Raw genomic sequence first — 24,033 nt, 5'->3', positions numbered from 1 at the left:
CAGTCTTGAGGAATGCCGTACGGCAAGATGGCCCCCCCTTTCCCCTCAAGGACTTCCGAGTCCTCAGGCCTCAGAGAAGCCCTCCCCTCTGAGGCATTTGGTCGGAGTGGGCCAATGAAACCACCGGGAGACTTGCAGTCCGTCTCCCGCAGAGGGATCCAGCAGGTAGTTTGTGTGTCGTCACTTCCTATATCCCTCGGTTGACTCCATTAGGGTGGGATGGCGGCGCCCAGGGACGTACGGGGCGGGGCTGAGACATGATCGCTTCCGTTCCTGCGCGTTGTCTGACGCGGGAGGGGGGGCGGAGAGTGTGAGAGAGAGGGAGAGGGAGAGCTGAGGGTGACGGAGCGGGGGGCAAGGGGGAGGGGGGAGGGACGGACAGCGACGGTGGAGGCGGCGGCCGCGGCGTAGGGACTGTTTCTGAGGTGGGGGCCTCACGAGGCAGGCGGGAGGAGGGAAGAGTCTGAGGGGAGGACCCGGTGACAAGGCTGGGGTGGGGAGAGGGGGAAGGCGGCCGGAGACTCTCCCTTGAGGAGGAAGCGCGTGCGCGCACGGGGGCGCGCGCGCATGTATATATATATGTGTGTGTGTGTATGTGTATGGGAGTGAGTGCGAGAATGGGGGGGCGGGGGCCCAGAAGCGCCTACGGGGGGGCTTGGCTAGGGGCTTCTGCGGTCCGGCGAGGGGGCCGTGAGCGGGGACCATGAGGACAGGAGGAAGCGTCCGCCGGGCCCGTGCCCAAGGAAAGCCCCGGGACTGCTGCGCTGCTGACAGCCCCGAAGGGAGAGGCGAGGACAGACAGGCAGACAGAGAGGCTGGGTGAATGAAGATTTGAGGAGCGGAGCAGAGAGAATCGGTCTTTAACGGGTGTGAGATGGGCCGCACGGAGGGCAAGGATGGCAGCCCTGCTGGTGCCTGACACAGGGCTGATGTTTTAAGAAAGAATAAGATCCTGGTGGCTGGCAGCAGAGAAGATGGGACCGGAAGTGGAGGGGAGAGGATTGAGGGTTGGAGCCAAATGGGTGGGACTTTAGAGTTTTGGGGTGGGGAGGAGGTTGGGGGCCTTGGAGAAAGCTTGTGGAGTCAGCCTTGTCTCAGAGGACTAGACACTCTCACGACAGGGAGGTCAGACCGAGAAATCCTTGGGTAGGCAATGAGCAGGGGAGGGGGGAGCAGGCATCTATTGAGTAACGTGAGACTGATGCTATAAGGTGTGAGAATGGGGGGGATGTCCTGGAGGGGCTGTCTCTGAGGCCCCATCCCCCCCAGCAGGATTCCTGAAATCCCCAACACCCCCACCAGGGGCTTCGCTCCCCCCATGGCTGCCGCTAACAGCATTATCGTACTGGATGATGAGGAGGAGGATGAAGCAGCTGCCCAGCCAGGGCCTTCCTCTCCACCCCCAAATCAGGCCCAACCCCTGGCAGCAACCTCTGATTCTCCCCAGTCCAGTGGGGAAGGCAGCAGCAGTAGTGGGGGCAGCAAGAAATGCTACCAGCTGGAGAATGAGAAGCTGTTTGAAGAGGTGAGCTGCAGGGGAGAAGGTTCTTATGCACCAGGGAGGGGGAGCCAAAGAAGCTGTCCTTAATCACTTTGTCCTACTAACTCTATCTTTCTGTTTTTCTCAACCTTCTCCCTTGTTTCATTTCCTCCAATCCCTCGGACTTCCCCCTTCACCCTCCCCTGCTCCACCCCAGTTTCTTGATCTGTGTAAGAAGCAAACTGGAGAACACCCTGAGGTCGTCCCATACCTCTGTAACCGAAGGCAACGTGCTCGTCCTACGTTCCTGGCCTCAGCTGAGCTCCGAAATGTGCTGTCTCGTGTCCTCTCTCGTGCCCAAACCCGGCCTACCAAGCTCTATGTCTTCATTAATGAGCTTTGTACACTGCTCAAAGCGCACTCGATCAAAAGGAAGGTGCCCCTGACCCCTGCTTCCACTGAGCCCCCTGGGGATGCACCTCCTGCCAATCCTTCCTCCAACCCTGCCCCTACCAATGAAACTGCTCCTGGCTCCCCACGACCCCGAGGTTCACGGAGACAGATCCAGCGCTTAGAGCAGCTGCTGGCATTGTACGTGGGAGAGATAAAACGACTACAAGAAAAGGAGCTGGACCTATCGGAGCTAGATGACCCGGACTCTGCATATTTGCAGGAGGGGCGGCTGAAACGCAAGCTGCTAGGACTCTTTGGGCGTCTGTGTGAGTTAAAAGCATGTAGCTCCCTGACAGGCCGTGTGACTGAGCAACGGATACCCTATCGGGGCACTCGATACCCAGAGGTCAACCGCCGTGTGGAGCGTCTCATCAATAGGCCTGGTCCAGACACCTTTCCTGACTATGGGGATGTCCTTCGGGCTGTGGAGAAGGCAGCCACGAGACATGGCCTCTGCCTCCCAAGGCGACAGCTCCAGCTTCTCGCTCAGGATGCCTTTCGAGATGTTGGCACCAAGTTACAGGAGCGGCGCCATCTTGATCTTGTCTACAACTTTGGCTGTCACCTCACAGATGACTATAGGCCAGGTACAGGGAGTGGGGCCACACACACTAGACCTGTGGGGAGGGTGTTACTCCTTAGGCTTTGGAGCTAGGCGTTCTGGTTCCATGTCTTCACACTGCACACCTCCCTCCTACCTCAGGCATTGACCCTGCATTGTCAGACCCTGTCCTGGCTCGTAGGCTTCGGGAGAACAGAAACTTGGCACTCAGTCGGCTGGATGAAGTGATCTCTAAATATGCAATGATGCAAGATGAGAGTGAAGAGGGTGAGAGACAGAGAAGGAGAGCCCGGTTTTGCCAAGGAAACTCTCCTCACAATGAAGACCTTCCAACAGCATCCACAGACTCGGGAGAGGTATGGAGGCAGGACAGGGGATGCCAATGTCAGATCAGATATTTCTGAAGGACTGAATCCTGCCCAGGTCTTATACAGGGAATCTGTGGGGAAGAGAGTAACTGGTTGTGGGAGGTGAAATACTCAGGAGAATAAAGATTTAGGAGAATGGTTTCATTAAAGGCCTTCCCTCTCTTGCAGGGCCCTAGTGGAGAAAAGTCCACATCCTGCCCCACTGTCTCCAAAGTTGAGACAGATGAAGAGGAGGAGGAGGAGGAGGAGGATGAAGATGAAGATGATGATGATGATGATGAAGATGAAGAGGAGGAAGAGGATGAAGATGAAGATGAGGAGCTCACCGATTCAGAGGAAGAGATGGAAGAGAGCCAGGAGGGCCCAGGGGAGGAAGATGAGCCAGGTATTATGTGAGGATGCCATTCCCAAGTACCATTCCCAAGTTGTTTTCTCCCTCCATATTCAGTTTCCCATCTTGCACTCCCATTTTCTTCCTACTGTTAACCACTTTCCATACTAACCCTGCCTCCTGTTTGTTTTTTACAACTTTCAGGTAAGAAATATGTAGCTTCTCAATCTCCATTGCAGAGGACTGCTGAGCAGGATCTGGAGCCTGAACAAGGGAGCAACAGCAGCAGCTCTTCAGTGGAGGATGACGAAGCAGGAATGTCAGGGTCGTACTCCCTACCTCAAAGGAAGAAACCTGTTCCCACTTGCCTTGAGAACGAAGACAATGGGGAACAGCTCCCACCAGAAGAGTTGTCCCAGGATGTTGAAAGCCCAGCCTCCCAACTATTTGAGTTGGTGATTGAAGCCTTACCCTTGGACACAGTCCCCTCTCCTGAGGATAGGAACCTCCCTTCTCCCAAGAAGTGCCCAGTACCTCCCCTCCCCACCAGCTTCCTGGAGAATGGGGCAGCCATTGTTACCTCTACTTCCTTCAATGGTGGGGTGTCTCCTAATACCCTGAGGGTTCCTAGTCCCCCGCTCAAGAAGTCTCGGAAGGAAGACATGGCAGAAACAGAACTAATTGGACGCAGGTAACATGCATAGGAGAAATGGGGTGGAAGTGGGGGTGCTTTTTGGCCATGAAGTGATCTTTAGAGTATAAACTACATGGGATTCGGGAAAAGGGCTTTTTCAAGAAGTACTAATACTTACTCAGTTGCTGTTTCCCCAGCTGCATTGACGTGCAAGCTGCAGACGAACGAGAGAATGGAAAGAGGTGTCACTTCTCCATTGCCCCCTCCCCCTTGGCTTCTTCCCTGGTTCCAGTTGCTGACTCTTCCACTCGAGTAGATTCGCCCAGCCACGGCCTGGTCACCAGCTCTAGGTGTAGCCCTCCACCATCCAGGCCCCCTAGACCACAAGCTCCCAGGCCAGCAACCTGCAAGGTTAGAAATGGGGGTCAGGGAGGGGTGCTCATCTTTTTTGTCCACCATTTTTTCTCATTATTCTGATTTGCTACAGTCCGCATATTATTTCTTCCTCTTTTGAGCTGTAAAATGAGGAATATTGAACTCACTGATGACTTTCAGGTCTAAATCTGTGCTCCTTTAATAGAGCTTCCCTCTCATATCCAACTGCCTCCTCCAACCTCTCCCAAATTCTTTTTCTTCTCCCCCAGATGAGTGTGGCAACACAATGTGACCCTGAAGAGATCATCGTCCTCTCAGACTCTGACTAGCTGTCTGGCTTTCCCTGCCCTCACTTCCCATGGCTTTTTTGGGGGGGAAGGAGGGGGGAGCTGACTTGTACCCTTTTTGTTGGTGTTTTGGAAATAATAAACACTTTAAAGATTTATAAAAATGAAACTAAATAAAGTTCTTTTCTTACTGTAATTAATTCTCATTTCTATCCTTCACGTACCTCCTTCCCTGTTTCCTCGACACTGGGCAGCTCCCATCCCTTTCTCAAACCCACTCCATAATTTTCTTCTACTCAGTTACTTGTGAAAAGTATTTCAGTTTTGGGCTTTGTACACTCCACCAGAGAGCAGTGTGACCGGAGCTTTGATTGACTGCTTTGCCCTGCAGACTAGAACTAACTCTCCCTAGTTTTGACTTCCACAATTTACGCCCAAGATCTCGTTCTCCACACCTGACACTTTACGAACCCTGCTCCACCACCCCTGCTAGCACACCAGCCGCCAAAACACTCTTCCCACGGCCTGGCCTCCTTTCCCCCGCTCCCCGTGCGTAGCGCCACATGAATAAGAGGACCAATCCAGCGACAAGTTCAAGTCTCTTTAGCCAATCCACACTTGACTACCCTCTCTAAGACAAGCAATCGCAGCCTGGAGGCGGGTGAAGGGGAGGGAGTAGAAATCAGAGCCAAGTAGCCAATGGTAGCAATACAGAGGCGTCTGCGCTACCATTGGCTAGTTAACTCATTTCAGCTTTTTTCATTTGCTTTCATTTTACCTAAGCAATAACTGATTGGTTCTTAAACCTATCGTCAATGGGGACTGGCAGGATTACTGTTTTAAAGGGAAAAACACCGAGTCGGCTGAAACGGTACACGAACACGCTGTGGTGAAATTGTACAGGTACCTTTAAAGTGGAGTGATGTATTTATTCCTTAAAGGGGAAGTGGCAGAGTCGGCGAAATCTGTCCCAGTAGGGCGGTGGAATATGGGCCGGCTCCCTTAACGTCTGCGGGGCGGGGGGCGGGCCGGGGGCGGAGGGAGGAGGGAGACGGCGCAAGATGGCGGCGGGAGGGGCCCGGGCTGCGGCTCTGGCCGCTGAGTGAGGGGCGGGGGGGCCCGGGGGCGCGCGGCCCGGTAAGCGGGGACGCGCGCCTAGAGGGGGGAGGAGGGCTAGTCCAGAAGGGAGGGCTGGGTGTGCAGTGGTGGGAGGACCAGAGGGGGGTGGGGTCGGATAGTGATGGGGGGGTGTGGAGTGAAGAGGCGGGGTCTAGAAGATGTGAGGGGGAGGGGCCGGGGAGGATCCCGTGAGGCGTGGTCTAAGAAGGGGGCGGGGCCTGTGGGGATTCCAGAGGAGACAGGGTCTGAGTGGGGGCGGAGTTGTATGTGAAGAGGGGCGTGGTCATAACAGGGAGGCGTGGTCTGATGAAGCACCGGGGGTGGGGCTTCAAGGGGAGGGAAGGATTTGGGGGACCACCCTGGGGAAATTCGTGAGACTCTCACTTCTGCACGTGGAGGCAGAACAGTCAAAAGGGGAAAAAAAGAAAAGTAGGTTCCCGAATGGAAGAGTATGTGATTTCTCTTCCCTGGGCCTCGGTTTCCCCCATCTGTAAACATGACAGCTAGCAGAGTAGAAAGGACATTAATTAAGTAGTCACAACATCAGGCCTGGAAGGGATCTTAGAGATTATCTAGAAGAGCCTCCTGATTTAACAGAGGAGAAAACTGAGGCCTGGAGAAAGCAAAACTGTGATCTAGAATCCACCATTCATCCAGTTTTTGGCAGTCCAGTTCCTCCTCAACCCAGGGGTTGACTCTGTCTGGTGGTCATTTCACGGCAGCACAGCCACCTCCCAGGCCTCTGAGCTCCCTTCTAACTTTAATGTGCTGTTCTGTGGCTAAAGTCAAAGAGCTTAGAGCATGGAAAGGAAGCTGCTCCCCATCCCAAAGGAATCCCTCACTTTTCCTGACCCATCTCTTTTCTTTTTTTTCACAGAGACCCCCCCGGCCGCCCTTCCTCTTTCTCTGTTCCTGTGGCTGGGGGGGGGTGCCCCCTTCCCTATGTTCTTCCTTGCAATGGAGCCATCCCCACTCTCTCCCCAGGGGGCCCCTCTACCCCTGCCTATGTCACTGGCACCTCCCCCACTGCCACTGCCAGCAGCAGCTGTGGTACATGTGTCCTTCCCTGAAGTGACCAGTGCACTGCTGGAGTCCCTTAACCAGCAGCGGCTACAAGGGCAGCTTTGTGATGTGTCCATCCGAGTGCAGGGTCGTGAATTCCGGGCTCACCGGGCTGTCTTGGCTGCTTCTTCCCCTTACTTCCATGACCAAGTTTTGCTCAAGGGCATGACTTCAATCTCACTACCCAGTGTCATGGACCCTGGGGCCTTTGAGACTGTTCTAGCCTCTGCTTACACAGGCCGGCTTAGCATGGCTGCTGCAGACATTGTCAACTTTCTCACTGTTGGTTCAGTGCTGCAGATGTGGCATATTGTGGACAAGTGCACAGAGCTCCTTCGAGAAGGCCGGGCCTCTGCAGCCACCACCACCACCATGGCCACCACAGCAGCTGTTGCCTCTGGGGCAGGAGGCCCAACAGGAGTTGGGGGAGCTGGACCCGCCACCACAGCCACAGGTTCTGGCCGTCCTCATTCATCCAGCAGGGCTAGTGAGAATCAGTCCCCTAGCAGCAGCAATTACTTCAGCCCCCGAGACTCTGGTGATTTCTCATCTTCATCTCATGATGCATATTCAGCCTCTTCTATGGGAGGAGGAGAAAGACGGAGTGCAGGAGGCCCTCTGTTCCCTACGTCTGTGGGGGGCAGTGGGGGCAGCACTTCTGGAAAGCTGCTGCTAGAGGCAGATGAGCTGAGTGATGATGGAGGGGATGGAGTTGGGGTAGTAGTTCCTGGGGCTGGGCTACGACGCCCTACTTATGTGCCCCCCAGCATCGTGCCTCAGAAACACTGGGTATATGTTAAAAGGGGGGTAGGCTGCCCTGTCCCAGCTCCTCTTGCCTCTCAAGACCCAGACCTGGAGGAAGAGGAAGAGGAGGAAGACCTGGTATTGACATGTGAGGATGATGAGGATGAAGAGCTAGGTGGGGCTTCAGGGGGTCCACCAGGTGGGAGTTCAGACCCTGGCCTAAGTATCACTGATGTACGGACACTGACTGCCCCCCCAGACAAGGGTGAGGAACAAGTGAATTTTTGTGAATCATCTGAGGACTTTGGCCCTTATGAGTCTGGGACAACTGGGCCAGGGCTGGATGACCCTGGAGGACCAGCCCCCTCTTCCTTTGCCTCCCACCAACCCCGCCCTTTGTTACCCCTGGACATGCAGGGCAACCAAATCTTAGTTTTTCCCTCCTCTTCTCAGGCATCAGCACAGCCCCCTGGAAACCAGGCTGAACATGGAGCTGTGACCTTGGGAGGGTCAGGAGGGAGCAACTTGGGAGTATCTGGAAGTGGTGGAGGTGGTTCTGGGGGGAGTGGTAGTGGGGATGGGAACAAGATCTTCCTCTGTCACTGTGGGAAAGCTTTCTCACATAAGAGCATGCGGGATCGACATGTGAATATGCATCTGAATCTGCGCCCCTTTGACTGTCCTGTGTGTAACAAAAAATTCAAGATGAAACACCACCTGACCGAGCACATGAAGACCCACACAGGCCTCAAACCCTATGAGTGTGGTGTGTGTGGGAAGAAATTCATGTGGAGGGACAGTTTCATGCGGCACCGAGGCCACTGTGAAAGGAGACATCGCCTGGGGGGAGGGGGGCCTGCAGGGACTATAGGGCTACCCAAGAGAGAGCCTCCTGGAGCTGGCAGTGGAGATGAAGTAGGAGGCACCACTTCTCCCCCCAACAGGAGGGTCTGGTCCCCCCCAGGAACGCACAAGGTGGAGATGGGTTTCAATGGCAGTGGAGGTGGACATTAACAAACTGTTCCCTCATGATTGGATCCAAAAGCTGGAGAAAGCGGCTGATGAATAATTCTCACAATTCTCTTTTGTTGGGCTGATACCCCTGGAAAGGAAGAGTAGGGGCATGGGCCAGGGGCTTGATTCCTCCAAAAATCCTTGGTTTTGGGGAAAGGAGATAATGGGACTGAGGACCCCCGGTGATACGCCCTCTCCTCCATGGATGTGTATATAAAGAGGGAAATTCATGACAGTTTTCTCTTCCCCCTGCCCACACCCATTAACCCCATTCCATTCCCCAACATAGGGAAACCCTGGAACTGTGAGCCTTCTACTTTCCCCTCCACTTGTGGGAACAGGTAGATAATAACACTTAAGACCCAGCCCCCCAGGTTATCCGGTACCTGGAGAAGGGTGTGCATGGGCAGTGGTATGTCCAGAATCCCCAAGGGTTCCAGGGCCGGTGGTCTCATTTGTAGTTCGTGCTTGGAGTCTGTGTGTGTCACTGTGGTGACTAGACCTGCCACCTCATTCCTTCTTCCCACATCTCCTCTCCCCCTTACAGGATTATTAAACCTATATCCATTTCTTCCCATCTAACTCCATCCCTGCAGTAAGTCCCCAAGGGATATGCACATATAGGGGCTTTCAAGGACATGGAGGGAGCCAGTTTGGGGAGTTTAAGGTTTTTATTTTTTAATTTTATTATTTTTTTTAACGGTGATTAAAATATTTATTGGTCTCTTCACTTGACCTGACAATCACCTGTGTCTCATTGCTAAGAGAAAGTGATCAGGGTGGGGCTAGGGACACGGGGAAGGTGGGTCTCGGGCTTCTGCCTCTCCAGAACAAGGAGGTGGGACTAAGTGATTCTAAAGTCTCTCTCCAGGTATGACAGGCCATGATTCTGTGACCAAAGGCCCGGGTCCAAAGAATGGAGTGGGGACTTGGTGTGGTAGGGGCTGGGAGGGTCCGTCTGGACTGGATAGCCGAGGAATGAGGAGGAACTCCGCAGGGTGGGGAGAGGGAACAAGGTGTTGTCTCTTGTGTATTGGTACTGGGATCTCACCTCCCTCCACCCCACGATTCTTGCTAAGGGGATTCCCAGTACTTGCCTTTTAGGGGAAAGTGAAACTGAAAGGAGAACTAACGGCAGCAGTAGCTGCTGCAGGGGCTTGGGAGAGGAGCTATGAAGTCGCTGTCCCTGCTCCTGGCCTTAGGTGAGGCAACCCCCTTCCCTCTGAGTCCCACCGGCAGGTCGGGTCGTTGCCCCTCCCACTCTCCTCAGGGTCCCAGCGCTCTAGACCCCTGTTCAGAGTGGGGTGATGGTGGGAGGTGATTCCTTGAGGATTTAGCCCTTTCCCCAGCGTCCCTCCTCTCCCTAGGCATACTGAAATGGGCCGCTGCTCGCCTGGGGCCCTCGGTGTTGGAGTGCTGGTTTGTGGAAGAGCAGGGTGGTGGTGGGGGCATGCTTCGGGGAGTGACCAAGCGACCTGCTGTGCTGCTGCTGAGACAGGGGCCTGGGGAGCCGCCACCGAGGCCTGACCTTGACTCTTCACTCTACCTGAAAGTGTATGGTAAGTGTTCCGACTGGACCACCCCTTCGTAGCCTGAAAGGAGCTTCTCAGTCCTGAAGTCTCAACCCTTGACAACACCCCCTCCACCTGCTTTCCTCAAGGACTTGGAATCAGTGTTATAGTGGAAAGAGGACTGGAGTTGGAATCCAGAAACATGGATTCTCACATCTGAATTTTATCATTTATTAATTTTAGGATCTTGGTCAAGTTCCCTAACCTGAACCTGTAAAATGGGGAGGATATATTTGTTCAACCCATCTCACAGGGGAGTCCTAAGAATCGTAGCTCTAAATCTGAAAAGGACCTAAGCAGCCATCTAGTACAGAAAATTCCCTTTTCAGTTGGGAAAACTGAGATAGAAGGCGTTTACATGCAATTTTGAGATCAGATTTGACACCAAAGCTAGTCCTCTCTCCAGATAATTTGGCTGAGCTAATGTTTGCACAGAGCTTTATATACTTAAAGTGCTAGGTAAATGTAAGCCATTATTATCCTTATTCTGTTTAAAAGTTTATTCTTAATTAGCATGATCCTTCCCACTTCTAGATCCCCTTCCCTTCATTTACCAAGACTTTACCAAGTTGATTCTCAGCTTTCACCTACTTCCCTAATCTCCACCCACTGGAAGTTCTACCCGGGTTGCCACCTATCTCTGTCTTCCAGTGCTGATTCTCCTAGCTGACACTCCCTATTTCTCCTGTCCCAGATCCTGCTGGCTCTCTTGGCGACTCCCTGAAGGGGTCAGTAGCCCCAAGCTGTGAGCTGAATCGCTATGTCCCCAGCCCTGCAGCCTCGGACTGGGCCGCTGGTCTAACCCCTGAACCTTACTCTCCTCGGTCATTGGATGGGACTTGGCTGGTGCTCAGTTTATCTAGCCCCCAGGTTCGCCTTTCCAGCCTCCTGCAGCTGTCTCAGTCCCAGCCTGTCCCCTCCTCAGTTACCATAGCAACAGGTAAGGGAGTGAGGTAAGGGTGGGGGCATCTTGGAGCTAAAGTCAGACCTAGGTAGGGTTTGGAGCTTTGAAACTCAGGGTTCTGTTCCACACTTTTAATTGATCAATCAAGATACTGAAAGGGGAAGGGATTTAAAGTTGATGAAGGACTGTGCATGTGGGGTCTTCCACCCCTTCCTTCATAACTTCCCTTTCCTTCCCTTTTCTCCCGTTTCCTCATTCTTTTTAGTTGCTTTTCCCTGCAAATATTTCCCTGACAGAAGGCAATTTGCTTCACTTAGCCTGAGACTCAGGATAACTGGATTCTAATTTTAGTTCAATCCCTGACTTATTACTATATGACCCTTCAGTTCTTGGGGCCCCAATTTTCCCCTCTGTAAAAAGACTGGATGGTTTCAAAAGGCCCTTCTGACATGTTGCATAAATCTCCCTCTTGTTCTGCAAACAACACCTAGTTTGCTTTCTTTTTACTCCTTCCCCCCAACCCCTTTTTTGCTTTTTGAATAGGCTGTTCCTCCCCATTCCACCCCCAACCACCACACCAAAACCAAAGTACAGGAAGGAAAAGGTAGAGAGTTGATTTAGTTATGAGGCAGCTGCCTCATATTATCTGATCTTGGCTCAAGTGTGAAATCTACCTGGTTTCTTCAGTATTAAGTTTGCCTCTTCTCGGGACATCCACAGCTGCAAAGGAAACCCTGTCGAGTCCTTTGTCCGAAGAATTTGTGGATTTTTTTTTTTAACCTTGATCCTAGATCTAATAATCTACCCCCACTCCTAACACAACTTGTATGCATCTCTCTGTGATGCCCTTATTATGCATTACAGTTTTTTGTATTTCATATCTGCCTACTAAGGTCTATTATGGCAAAGGATTTTGTCTCATCTAAATTTTGAATATCCCCTCTAGTATAAGCATTTTATGCACCATCATTTGTTTTTGAACTCTCTAGACATTAGGCAACAATGGGTGCATTTCTGCTTTTCTGCAACTACCTCCCACTCCTGTCCTTATAGACAACATAAATAAACTTCAGTAAATAGGCTTGTCTTTTTCCATCCCTTTCCTCATTCCCGTACTTGGCCTAATCCCCCATCCCTTTTTCTGCTAGAGGAGACCAGAGATGGCCCTGGGTCAGAATCACCCAGAACCTCCACCACCTGTGTCCCATTCCCCACTTCCTAGCTCTCCATTCAGCTTAGATTTCCTTCAGCTTTAACATTCTATTAGATTAGGTACCTCTATAAATGTGCCCCCCTCCCCAGACCAGCCTCTCCTACCATCACTCACTTTTCCCCCTATGTGTGAGTGGAAAACTGCTTGATGCAGTAAAAGTTGAGGGTGTGAAGTGAGAATGGGTACATACATGGTTAGCATGTATGTAGGTAGGTTAGTTTAAAGGGCTATATCAGTGACTACACAGATCTCAAGGCTGAGAAGGGTTAGCCTTTCAAGGGTCATAATGCTCTAGATTCTGATACACCCCTCCCATCTCAGGCACCCATCTGCTGGGCCCTGTCCTTCACAAGACTGAGTACAAAACGATACTATGTAGGAGCACAGAAATGTTGTCATGGTCACCAGGGAACTGAGAAAGGGAGTTAATGTCAAGGTGACCAGGGGCAGGGCAAAGTGCAAGGGTCTTCCTGCCTGGTTAACTGATGGAAAGATAGAAATTGGATCAAGAGAAAGGATATTGAGAGATGGGCCCCCTAAGTGGAGTGTCCTCATTAATTCAATTTCTCTGCATTTTTTCCCATTTCACAAATTCTTTCCCATTCTTCCCTACGTTCCTATTTCCTTTTACCATCCCCAATCTTCTCCCATACCACCAATTCTCATTCACTCTATCCACTTTCTCCACTCATTTCTCTCCCTTTTGCTGCATTCCTACTAATTCATGCCCAATTCTCTTCCTTTCTCCCCATTTCTCCATCCCAAAAGCTGTGTTGACGGTCCTTTCTCACTCTCCTGCTGCCCTGGTGAGGCCTGGTAAGAATGCCACGTTGGACTTGAGTTTTACTTACTTGCCTCCCAACTCTGGTGGGGCCCCTTCTTCCCTGGGCCCCCCTCCCTTCGGGTTGGAGTGGCGGCGCCAGCATCGGGGGACTGGACAGCTGCTCTTGGCCGTGACTCCAGGACTGAGCAGCCAGGCCCTAGGGTCTCCAGAGGGGGCAGTGGCATTTGCTGCCTGGGACGAGGAAGGAGTAGAGGGCCCATGGAGTGGGAATGGGACTCTCCTGCTGCCCACCGTACAGCCTCACCAGGAGGGTACTTACCTGGCTACCATCCACCTTCCTCACCTGCAAGCCCAAGTAGCCCTAGAGCTGGAAATACGGAGTAAGTGAGGGAGAGGACTGGACAGTGGAATACCTGAAGTAGGGAAAGGGGCCTGCGACTGAGATGGGGAGGGGGAGTGGGATGTGTGGAGAGACATTGAGTCCCTAGGGGTATTGAAGGCAAGATTGAACTGGGAAGAGAAAGGGTTTCTGGGGACTGGGAAGAGGTCAGTTAAGGCTCCCTAGGGGAAGACAGATGAAACTAAATGGTATAACTGTGTTTGATTACCTCCTTGGCACTGATAATCACAATACTCTTCCTCCTTCCTGCAGAGCCCCCAAAAGTGACCCTGACCCCATCACCTATGGTCTGGGCATACCCAGGGCAAGCTCCTCCAGAGCTCCTCTGCCTCATTTCCCATTTCTACCCTCCGGAAGAGCTAGAAGTGACTTGGGAGTTTTGGAATCGTACAGGAGGAGGGAGCAGGGTGGCAGATGGCCAAGCCTGGCGCTCCAGCTACCGCTATCACCCAGATGGCACCGTCAGCATCTCAGCATACCTGCGCCCTGCCACGGTTACAGTGGAGCAGCATGGTTCCCGCTATGTCTGCCGGGTCCACCACTCCAGCCTGAAAACCAAAGGACTCAGTGCCCAGGTGTCTTTAGAAGTGGCAGGTAAGGAAGGACAGGGTGATGGGAGAGGAAGAAGCCTGTGGGTCCAAAGGGCTGGGAGCAGAAATCCCAGACAGAACAGATATGATCTCCCCTCCACCCCCAGGAGTCTCTGGGCCTTCCTTGGAAGATGGAGTAGGGTTGTTCCTCTCAGCATTTCTCCTTCTCGGGATCATCAAAGGAATGGGGTGGGTTGGTAAGTCTCTGTTCCTCATCCTCAAATCTGGGGGCTCCTCCCCACAAAAAACCTGGGAAAGGCTAGTCCCCTAAAACTTCACCCTATCAGTCCTCCAAACAGCAAGACCCTTGGGCCATACTGCTGAAATTTTTATTCACTATTTCAAAATCCCACCTTCATTCTTCTCCTTTTATAGAAATTTCTGCATATGCTCCCCTCCCACACACCCCAATACATAACACTTCACAGGCCTGAGGTATGTAACCAGTCACCATTCTCACCTCCATCTCTCCTCCACAGCATCCTTCCTGTCTCCTTCCACAGATACAAAGGAAAAGGTAACTAGCTCCCTGGTGGCTTACATCCTACTGTACTCTCTTAAAATAGAATTTCAGCCCCCATTTCATCTGATCCATTACCCATATAGACTTTTTATTTTCCCTACTATCAGTCTTTAAAGTCACCCTACTGTACCTCCTAAAATTCCTAGTGGTCCTGACCTTGGGCAAATTACTTGTCATATCTAGGGCTCAGCTTCCTCATTTGTAAAATGGGGTGTGTGTGTGTGTGTGTGTGTGTGTGTGTGTGTGTGTGTGTGTGTGTGTGTGTGTGTGTGTGAGAGAGAATTCGTTTACTTAACTCCCCAATGCCCCCTATTGCCTATGATGCTGCACTTTCATTTTTTTTCATTCTTGCTTCCAGAAATCTCACTGAAAAAAAGATACAGGTGCTTAGAGCTCCAAGAGAGTAGGGGCCGATTGATAAGGCGGATCGGAGGTGGTTTGGCTAAGGAAAAGTGTGTCTGTCAGGAGAATAAAGCTGGATTAAACAGAATAGTTCCAGTTGTGGTTAATGCATCCTATGATGTCCCTGTTCCCTCTGCCCCACATCTCTTCTATATTCTTAACTACTGAAGTTTAACTAGGTTTTTTTCACCTAGGGCAAAAACAGTAGAGACCTCCCCTCCAAGAGGAAGTGGGGGAATGTGGTGCCCAATTTTTAGGTGTGTGGTGTGTGTGTGTGCCTCTCCCCACACCAATAGGGTGAGAAGCTTGGCTGTTCTGGAGAGGGAGGAAGGCTTCCAGGAGCTCTGGGCAAAAAATGGGGGACACTTCAAAGTCTCAGTTGCGTCCAGACCTTGAGAAGGTGGTGGACAGCATGAAGTATTCTAAAAAGGCTCTCAAGAATTCAAGCGACTGAGGCCAGGCTATTCAAGGAGGGAGATTAGTTTAGCACGATCTAGAGCGTTGCCGGGGAGACCTGGCACCTGGGACTTCAGGGATGGTGCAGGAAGAGAGGGGCTTCAATTCATCAGTCGAGACCCCAGCAGAAGTAAGTCCCGGGACGATGAACCCGAGGTCTCGGGGGAAGTTGCTGGGGTGGGAAAGGACCTGTGGGTTCCCCTCCCTATCTTCCACTAGCTGATAACCCTCTCTTTTAGCCCGGGAGAGCTCTGCCCCTTGCGTCACCATTGTTTTGGGGTTCAGCTCTAGTAAGGACCGGTCCCCAGGATCCGCACTTGTGTACCCAGGCTCCTCCTTCATTGCGGCAACCCCTTCTTCCCTGGGCGCTGAGGCGGCTTGGGGAAGCTGGGAATGCGGAGTCCCCAACCTTTCCCACTGGCCCGTCCTCAGGTGAGGGGGGCGGAGCTAGGATTCTGGTCCTCAGACTGCGGTGGAGAGAAAGGGACCCCATGTGCCAGCGCCAGGACCAAGCCCTATCCTGTCCGCCCTGGTTACGGTTCTGCCGCAGCCCCTCCCCTGGCAGGTGCCCACCTGCCTCTCAATAGTGCGCATGTTTGGAAAACAGGTACAGAATGGAAGGACCCTGGAAAACGGGCTCGCCCAGCTCCAAAGAAGGAGCCTCGGCCCGGGAGAGCCTAAATCCCGGAGCCCAGGGATCCGGAAGAGGTTACGGTAGCTCACCCGAACGCTCTCCTCCGCCCCCCAAACCCTGCGGGCCTCGTGGAAAACCCGTACTGGATTCCATCTCCGCCCCATTCCCGAATAAGAGCGAGGAAGGGAGGTGGCGCGAATTAACGGGACACAGTCCCAGTCCAGAACACTCCTGGCTGCGAGGACCCTGGTCATTTTCCCTAACTGGACGGGCGTGGGAGTGGGCTGTAAAAACTAGAACTTGGGGACCGGATTCCCCAAAGAGGGAAGGCTTCGGGGCTGGGGCTGGGGGGTCTTGGATGCCTGGCTATCTGATGGGGTGACCCCCCCCGCCCATCATACACCCAATGTCCGGGCTCTGGGCACACACCTCCCCCTCTCGCCTCCCTGTCCTTTACTTCCTTCCCTATTTGACTCCTGCCCTCTGAGCGGGCGGACGCCGGCAAGGAGGAGGGAGGGGGAGGAGGAGCGGAAAGGGAGGGGGGGGGGCGGAAAAGACAGGGAGGGGACTCGGGGCCCCGGCCTGAGACCGACGGGAACAGCTGCCCCGAGGCCCGTGCCGCCCCTGCTCCGCCCGGAGCCAGGTCAGAGCCCCAGAGCCCCTCTCTGCGCCCAGACGCCGTCCCCTCCCCTGGGTCGGCTCCCAAACTCTCTCCGCCCTCCTCCTGCCAGATTCCCCACATACCACCCCCTACACAAGTCCTCTCCCAGCCCGCACCCACCCAAGCCTCCCTCCCTGGTCCCCCACTCCGACACAGCGTCCCCCCATCCCCGCATCTAATGAACTTGGGCAGCTGCGCCTGGCTCCGACCTCGGGTCCTCGCTCCCCAGCCCCTCCCTGGTGGTCCTGCCCCGCCTTCCCCCACCTTGACGCCCCTCCTTCCTTGTTTCTTCCCAGGCAGCCCCATGGCTCGACCCCGTTGACTCCCTAAGCCCTGATCTCAGCCATGCTCCCCAGGCCCCTGCGGCTGCTGCTGGACTCTGGAGGGGCCTCCCCTGGGGGAGTCGTGCTGAGCGGCTTTAGGAGCCGGGACCCCGAAGGGGGCGGGGGCCCAGGGGTGGGCGGGGAGGAAGAGGAGGAGGAGGAAGAGGAAGAGGTGAGACTTGGGGGTAGCTGGAGGGCGACGTGCGCCCGAAAAGTGTGCCTTCTTGCAGGTCTCTTCTTTCTCTCTCCTACGTCTGCCTCTGGTTTTGTCTCTGGCTCCGGGTCCAGGCTCCGGGTCCCTGTCTGTCTATCTGACTGCCGGCCCCCCTGTCCCCCTGTCACTGTATCTCTTAACTCTGCACCCTCCGTGTCCCTCTCCGGCCCTTTGCCCTGCTGCTGTGCTGTCTCCTTGTTGTTGTTTGGGGAGGAGGGGTTTGTTTCCACAGTAACTCGATCCTCTTGATCTGGGATTGGGGAGGAAGCCCTCAGATTTGTGACCCCTCCCCTAAGCCATAAGGGAGAGCCTGGGGGAAAGGCCCAGGAGCTTCCTCCTCTCCTGGGAGGGGCAGCGCCGAGGCCCAGGGGTGGAGGTGGAGGTGCTGGGTGTCTGGGTGATGGAGGGTCAGATGCCAGAGTTTCTCCGGGGATTGGAGCTGTGTGTGGGGCCTGAGGGCCTGCACTCCTCGGTCCCTGGGCTGGGTTGGAGGATGTGACCTGCTGGGCTGGTTTTTCGGGATTGGGCGGGGGAGGGACTGGGGCCACGTGACTTTTGAGTTTTTCTCCTCCCCCACTCCAGCTCCCAAGTAACCCCACTTCCCCTTCTCCTTTCTGCCTTAGGATCGGAGTTGCTACCTTGGGAAGGGGTCCTTGGGGGTTGAGAGGAAGGAAAGACAGAGGATTTGGGGGGAACTCATTGAGGGATAAGGCTGAGGAGCAGGGAGGGGACAGGGTCATTCCCCAGACTCAGACACTACCTTGATTGGGGGGGGTGGGGGTGGAGAGGAGAATAGAAGTGAAACTATGTAACTCAAGTTTCAATTTCTTTCTCCCCAAATCCCCGAGTCTCCTTGTCTCCATTGCTTTCCGCTTCTTTGCCATTGTCTTGCCGTTGTTTAAGGGTTCGGCTCTGGGAGGGAGGGGCCCCCAGAATCTGGGCTTGTGTACCCAGCGTCCCCCTTCACTGCAGCCCCCCCCTCTGCGCCGGGCACTGAGGCGGCTTGGGGGGGGCTGCCTCATTCCCAAGGCAGGGGATGCAGGGTGCACTCCCCGAACCCGCTGGTACTGCCCCCCTCCTCAGGTGATGGAGCAAACTTTGAGAGTGAAAGGGGGATGATCGGGGAGGTGGGGAGGCAGCTCAGTCAGCTCAGATGAATTGGTGCTGACTGGGCCCCACCCCTTCCCTTTCCAGGCCCCGGTGTCTGTCTGGGATGAAGATGAGGACGATGCCACCTTCACTGTCACAAGTCGTCAGTATCGACCTCTCAGTCCCTTGGTGAGATCCTCTTGTCTGACTTCTATGCCTTTATCTCCCTTGTCTCCTACAATCCAACTTCCTGAAAATAGCATTGAAACTAGGGTCAAGAGACCTGGATTCTAGTCTCTGCTCTGCCGCTGATTCTATTATTTTCAGCAAGAAACTCTGTCTTTGAGCTTCAGTTTCTTTATACTTCCAATTTCTAACCCTTCTAAGACACCTGGTGACTCTTCTGCTGACGCCACAGATATCCTAGAGTTCCTCAAGTCATCTCCACTGGCTAGCTCTTACACGTAGTCATTTGAATCTGACTTCTTAATTGGGGGGGAGTAAGTGAAGAGTCAGTAACCCCATCCCCTCTTCTGCAGGTTCCTATGCCTCCTCCTCGTTGTACCCGTCGACTTCGGGCTGGGACTCTATCTGCTTTGGTCAGACATCTGCTGGATGCCCAGACGTCTGGGTCTGACGTGACCTTTATGCCAGCCTTTTTGGCCACCCACAGGGCATTCACCTCCACACCAATCGTACTTGGATTGTTGGTTGACAGGTCAGTGGGAATGGGAGATTGGAGTGTCTGAGGAGTCACCTGGCCAGAGAAGTCAGAGGCCACAGGGTGTTTAGGTAGGATGGATAGATGGACTTCTCTCTCTTCCTTCCAGACTGGAGGCTCTGGAGTCCAGTCCCAGTGCTGATTTGGAAAGGACAAGAGGGTGAGTGACCCCTGAACCTTTGACCTCCTGATCCCACTCTACCCTAGCCATGGCTTAACCCCAGCTTGATTTCTTACACCAGGCTGATCCCCTCCCCCCATAGGTTAACCATCTCTGTTCTGTCAACCTGGCTGACCTCTCACCCTGAGGATTTTGACTCTGAGGTCAGGGGTCAGCTTGACCGGCTTGAGAGCTTCCTGCTACGGACAGGGGATGCAGCAGGGGAGGTTGTTGGGGGGGACATCGTTGATCTCATCAGAGATCTCCGATCCCGGGTGGCCCTCCCAGCCCCTGACCCTCCTAAGCCCCTGGTCCCCCCTGGCGATCCCCCTGCTGACCCCACGGATGTCCTGGTGTTCCTCGCTGACCACTTGGCCGAGCAGCTGACCCTGCTGGATGCGGTGAGACCCTGACCTCTGACTTCTCCCATCCTTCCCTGAATGACCCCTCACTAAATTGTCCTTTACTCCTGATCTTTTCCATGCTTCTGATCCTTCCTCCTATAACAGTCCTTCCTGTCTTTGACTTTTCCTACTGAACCCTGTCTACATCTGTATAAACTCCATGACAACTGATTCATTGGCCATCTGAGGTCTCCAAATCCAAGATTACTGGAACATTGACCCTCACCTCTCCATGTTCCCTTCTCTTTGACTGTCCCCCAACCGTAACCTTTGACCTCTCAATCTCTGTCCCACCAGGAACTGTTCCTCTCCTTGGTCCCTTCTCAGTGCCTGGGAGCGATATGGGGCCACAGGGACCGACCTGGTCACTCCCACCTCTGCCCTTCTGTCAGAGCAACAGTTACTCAGTTCAACAAGGTGGCCGGAGCTGTGGTCAGCTCTGTTTTGGGGGCTACAGCATCTGGAGAGGGACTTGAGGAGGTGAACATCCGGCCCCTCCGACCGCCCCAGAGGGCAAGGCTTCTAGAAAAATGGATCCGGGTGGCAGAGGTGAGAGGAACTGTGGGGAGCGCTGTTGGCACCCAGAGTGTGAGCACAGAGCAAAAGGAGATCAAAGGCAAAAACCCAGGGTGTTGGGGAGAAGTTTTCCTGGCCTGTGGAATTGGAGCCACTGAAGAATTCCGTATTCTAGACACAAGATAAAATAATCCACTACCTTCCCATACCCAGGAGTGCCGTCTTCTCCGGAATTTCTCCTCTGTTTATGCTGTTGTGTCTGCCCTTCAGTCTAGTCCTGTCCACAGGCTCCGGTTGGCTTGGGGAGAGATAACCAGGTATTTGTGGGGAATGGATGCAGGGGCAGATTCTTCATATGGATTCATGAAAGTTGGGTACACTCCTTTGAGGAAGAATCTGAGGATTTTAGGAGGATTGAGGATGAAAGGTTCTCAGTGACTCTCCCCTTCTTCTTACCAGGGACAGCCTCCGCCTCTTCTCCAGCCTCTGCCACATTTTCTCAGAGGAAGATAATTATTCCCAAAGCCGGGAGCTGTTACTGCAGGTTAATTCCCTTACTTTCTCTTTCCTTTACTGTTCCCTCCTGATCTCTCAAATGCCAGTTTCCAAATCCCATCTTCCAGTTCCCTCCCTCATTCCTCCCCAACTATTTTGTTTCCTTTAGGAGGTGAAGGTAACTCCCTCACAGGAGCCAAATAGCAAGCAACCTGTAAGAAATGTGCCTTCTCAGGGTGGGGTGAGTGCCTGGGGGAATAAGAGGTCAAGCTGGTTGATAGGGAGGGCACCCAAATGGAGACAGATGGAGAAACCCGGTTCAATGTAGAACCAGTAGAAAGACCACCAAACTGGGAGTCACACAGACTTGGGTTCAAGTTCTAACACCCTCATTCCTCATCTGTATATAATAACACTAAAATATTATAGCGGAGGAAAGAAAGCTGGCCTTGGAGTCAGGAAACCTTGAAGTCAAGTCTAGCCCCTGACACACACTGGGCAAGTTACTTACAGCATTCAAGACAACTCTTTAAGTTGTAGAGAAGATGTCAGCCTGAATGGGTAAAGGGACTTTCCTCATCTGGGAGGGAATTCCCTGTGCCACTGAAATCACAAATCTAGTCCCTGCCTCCATCCCTAATGGTGCTATCTACCTTGGGATTATGAGGAATATGTTTCATAAACTATGAAGTAATAGAAATAATGAACTCATCAACATAATTATTATTAAAGGACAAAGTGATGGCGGGATAGATGTTCTATTCCAAAAGGGTGATGCAGGTGAGTGGAGAAGTAGCTAAACTATGGTTCCTACCACCTGCCTTTAGGGTGTGGTCCCATACCTTGGCACCTTCTTGAAAGATCTCGTGATGCTGGATGCTGCCTCCAGGGATGAGCTGGAGGTCAGTGTTCGTGGCTAGACTTGTGGGAGGGTGGTACAAACTGGTCAGAGTGGCTTTTTTGTGTGTGTTTGGAGGTGGGGCAGGAATTAAGTTTTGGGAAACTAAGTCAAAGTTTTCATTCTTCCACCTTCCTCCCTTTTTTCCCACCAGAATGGTTACATCAACTTTGACAAGAGGAGGAAGGTAATGAGGAGGGGGACTGGATGCCTAGGCTCCCTAGGGAAGGGGTGAGGAGGATGTTGGCCTCTGGCTCCCCAAGTCTCTAGGGTCCCTCATTCTTGGGGTACCTCCTACAGGAATTCTCTGTCCTGTCTGAGCTTAGACGTCTTCAGGATGAATGTCGAGGTTATGACCTCCACCCTGACCCTGATGTCCAGCAGTGGCTTCAGGGGCTTCAGCCCCTGACAGAAGCTCAAAGGTGACCAACTTCATTAATGGAGGCTTTGGGAAGGACTGGGATATTTAACATTGGGAGATATTTGGGGTAGCAGGCTCTGACCCTTGACCTTTGACCCTCCACCAGTCATCGTGTATCTTGTGAAGTGGAACCACCTGGAGTCAGTGATGCCTCTGCTCCCCGGATGCTTCGGCCAACACTGGTCATCTCTCACTGGACAGAGTGAGAGGAGGGTGGAGAGAGTGGAGGTTGGGGGAGGTTCTTATATGGAAGCAGTCTCTAGAAGGGTTTGGTAAGGGGCTCTCAGTTTTTCCCTCTAAACTATCCAGCCCTTTCCCACAGTGTATTGGGATCTGTTGGTGGTCCCACTCCCCTTGTCTCCTGGGATCAACCTACTCTGAGGGAGGATGGCCCAAGTGCTGCTCCTGCCCCCTTGCTCAGTCGGCTCGCCCAGGTAAGGCCCTGATCCTAGACCTCAGTACCCTTCTTCTCTCTATGTGTCTTCCCCACTCTTCTTCCATTGACTTTATTATGTCTTATCTGTCCCCAGCACATGAAATGGCCATCTGTTTCCTCTCTGGACTCTGCCCTGGATGGGGCTCCTTCCTCCCACACTCCTGCTGATCCTGGTTTCCTCTCCCCAACAGCCCACTCTCCCAGGCCCCCCCGAGGTCACCGCCGCTCTGCCTCCTGTGGTTCTTCTCTTAGCAGTGGAGCAGGGGAGGGCACTTCCTTTGGGACAGGGTCTGGGAATGGGCGGGGAAGTGGACCAGGGGCCTCTGACTGTCGCATCATCCGTGTACAGATGGAGCTTGGAGAGGATGGCAGTGTCTACAAGAGCATACTGGTGAGGGGAACCTGGACACTAATAGGGGGTTGAAGAGAAATATGGAATGAGGTGACCTTGGTTGATTCTGCCTGCTGTCTTAGATTTTTGCAGCCATTTTTACACTAGGTGTAATCTTTTATTGTGTTGGCACTCTTGAGTATCAGTAGCCACCTGAGACATTTGGTGGCTATTACTGTATGACTAGAACTCTGAAAGGTTAGGGGGTGTTGGGGACCACAGCATTCTTTGTATCAATGGGATGTGAGGATCACTGGCACATTTTGGATCATGGTCACCATGTTGGATTTTCCTCTACATGTTAGTGTCTTGGGTATAGATATTCATGTTAGATTCAGGCACCTGTGTCCAACTAATCCGGTTCTTTGATTGCCCCCAGGTGACAAGCCAGGACAAGGCTCCAAGTGTTATCAGTTGTGTCCTGAAAAAAAATAACCGGGATCCAGCAATAGCTGCAGAGTATGAGTTGGTGCAACTGCTTCCAGGCGATCGAGGTCAGATCAGAGGGAGGGTTCAAAGACAAGGAGTCTTGTGGAGAGCAGGGTTGAGTCATGGGGAACCTTGGTAATTTGGAATAATTAATTCTGCTTTCATATTTTGAACCTGGATCTTATGTCTGTCTTCTGATGACCATTCCAGAGTTGACCATTCCACCATCAGCTAACGTCTTCTATGCCATGGATGGAGCCTCTCGTGATTTCCTGTTGAGGCAGCGGCGACCCTCTTCAGTGCCTCCAGGGATCTCCAGTGGACTTGCTACCCCTGCAAATCCTCCCAGTGAGGGAGGAGGAGGCTCTTTTCCCAGGATCAAGGCCACAGGGCGAAAAATTGCTCGAGCACTATTCTGAGGAAACCACGTTGTTTTACAGAAGCCATGGTGACTACGTCATTGGATATTAGCCATCTTGAGTGCTGGTGGCCATGTTGGATTGGGACAATCGTCTTGTATGGTAGCTAATCATGGTTGGTCAGAAAGGAGCAGCCCTAGGTGTTTACCACGCAGCTATGTTAGACAGCCATTCTGGATTCCTGCGGCTGTTTTGGCAGGAGACAGGAATGGGTTATATTTCTCATGGCTCCTACCTTCTGAGTCGTATTTGTGCCATACTGTCACCCCTGACTCTTTTCTACTTGTCACACCTAGAATACAAAGGGCCAGGGAAAGGCTTGAAAGAGGCATGGCCTAGAGGCTCTGAGTACCAGGAATGGGTAGAGGGAGGGGAGAGAAAGAAGGAAGGTCTTACAGGGGCCCCCTTTCTCTCTATGACCCCCCCATACCCCAGTCAGGGACTCCTGTGCTGTGACAACACTAAAACAATAAACACACTACATGACCCCAGAATCTGTGTGCCTCAGGTGCTCACAGGCCCAAGCCCAGATTTATGCCAGTTGCCATTT

The 24,033-nt window shown here is 53.0% G+C and overlaps 4 protein-coding genes across 15 annotated transcripts; all 4 read left to right on the top strand.

Annotated features, from left to right (window-relative positions):
• Positions 1-306: 306 nt before the first annotated feature.
• Positions 307-4,686, top strand: DAXX (death domain associated protein). 3 transcript variants are annotated; one of them, XM_072641757.1, is made up of 8 exons: positions 307-425; positions 1,273-1,525; positions 1,698-2,520; positions 2,637-2,851; positions 3,032-3,248; positions 3,399-3,885; positions 4,026-4,239; positions 4,473-4,686. In XM_072641757.1, the coding sequence occupies exons 2-8, from the start codon at positions 1,319-1,321 to the stop codon at positions 4,530-4,532; spliced, it is 2,223 nt and encodes a 740-aa protein (XP_072497858.1). In that variant the 5' UTR covers positions 307-425; positions 1,273-1,318; the 3' UTR covers positions 4,533-4,686. The 3 variants fall into 3 exon arrangements, with proteins under 3 accessions (XP_072497858.1, XP_072497857.1, XP_072497856.1); XM_072641756.1 differs by having other exon boundaries at positions 335-425; positions 1,303-1,525; positions 4,011-4,239; XM_072641755.1 differs by having other exon boundaries at positions 338-425; positions 4,011-4,239.
• Positions 4,687-5,321: 635 nt separating this feature from the next.
• ZBTB22 (zinc finger and BTB domain containing 22) lies at positions 5,322-9,172 on the top strand. Of its 2 annotated transcripts, none has more exons than XM_072641735.1 (2): positions 5,322-5,393; positions 6,487-9,172. In XM_072641735.1, exon 2 carries the CDS (start codon positions 6,552-6,554, stop codon positions 8,427-8,429), a length of 1,878 nt encoding a protein of 625 aa, XP_072497836.1. In that variant the 5' UTR covers positions 5,322-5,393; positions 6,487-6,551; the 3' UTR covers positions 8,430-9,172. The 2 variants fall into 2 exon arrangements, with proteins under 2 accessions (XP_072497836.1, XP_072497837.1); XM_072641736.1 differs by lacking the exon at positions 5,322-5,393 and adding an exon at positions 5,530-5,627.
• Positions 9,173-9,279: 107 nt separating this feature from the next.
• On the top strand, positions 9,280-14,904 carry TAPBP (TAP binding protein). 2 transcript variants are annotated; one of them, XM_072641737.1, is made up of 8 exons: positions 9,280-9,631; positions 9,797-9,988; positions 10,695-10,940; positions 12,886-13,281; positions 13,554-13,895; positions 13,999-14,088; positions 14,371-14,408; positions 14,773-14,904. In XM_072641737.1, the coding sequence occupies exons 1-8, from the start codon at positions 9,601-9,603 to the stop codon at positions 14,782-14,784; spliced, it is 1,347 nt and encodes a 448-aa protein (XP_072497838.1). In that variant the 5' UTR covers positions 9,280-9,600; the 3' UTR covers positions 14,785-14,904. The 2 variants fall into 2 exon arrangements, with proteins under 2 accessions (XP_072497838.1, XP_072497839.1); XM_072641738.1 differs by lacking the exon at positions 10,695-10,940 and having other exon boundaries at positions 9,412-9,631.
• Positions 14,905-16,460: 1,556 nt separating this feature from the next.
• Positions 16,461-23,977, top strand: RGL2 (ral guanine nucleotide dissociation stimulator like 2). Of its 8 annotated transcripts, XR_011974159.1 has the most exons (19): positions 16,461-16,549; positions 16,864-17,062; positions 18,299-18,382; positions 18,733-18,911; positions 19,024-19,074; positions 19,157-19,475; positions 19,776-20,027; positions 20,208-20,311; positions 20,454-20,538; positions 20,659-20,730; positions 21,317-21,391; positions 21,542-21,574; positions 21,688-21,809; positions 21,915-22,010; positions 22,131-22,242; positions 22,339-22,459; positions 22,594-22,635; positions 23,015-23,129; positions 23,275-23,403. XR_011974159.1 is itself a non-coding variant. In XM_072641728.1 (18 exons), the coding sequence occupies exons 2-18, from the start codon at positions 16,913-16,915 to the stop codon at positions 23,481-23,483; spliced, it is 2,334 nt and encodes a 777-aa protein (XP_072497829.1). In that variant the 5' UTR covers positions 16,461-16,549; positions 16,864-16,912; the 3' UTR covers positions 23,484-23,977. The 8 variants fall into 8 exon arrangements, 7 of the variants coding, with proteins under 7 accessions (XP_072497829.1, XP_072497828.1, XP_072497834.1 ...); XM_072641728.1 differs by having other exon boundaries at positions 19,178-19,475; positions 22,339-22,635; positions 23,275-23,977; XM_072641727.1 differs by having other exon boundaries at positions 22,339-22,635; positions 23,275-23,977.
• Positions 23,978-24,033: the final 56 nt, after the last annotated feature.

This window comes from Notamacropus eugenii, chromosome 2 (genome assembly GCF_028372415.1).
Source record: "Notamacropus eugenii isolate mMacEug1 chromosome 2, mMacEug1.pri_v2, whole genome shotgun sequence".
In the NCBI taxonomy this organism is placed as follows: domain Eukaryota; kingdom Metazoa; phylum Chordata; class Mammalia; order Diprotodontia; family Macropodidae; genus Notamacropus; species Notamacropus eugenii.
The sequence above is the reverse complement of the archived record's forward strand: the minus strand, read 5'-3'. Positions and strand labels throughout refer to the sequence as shown.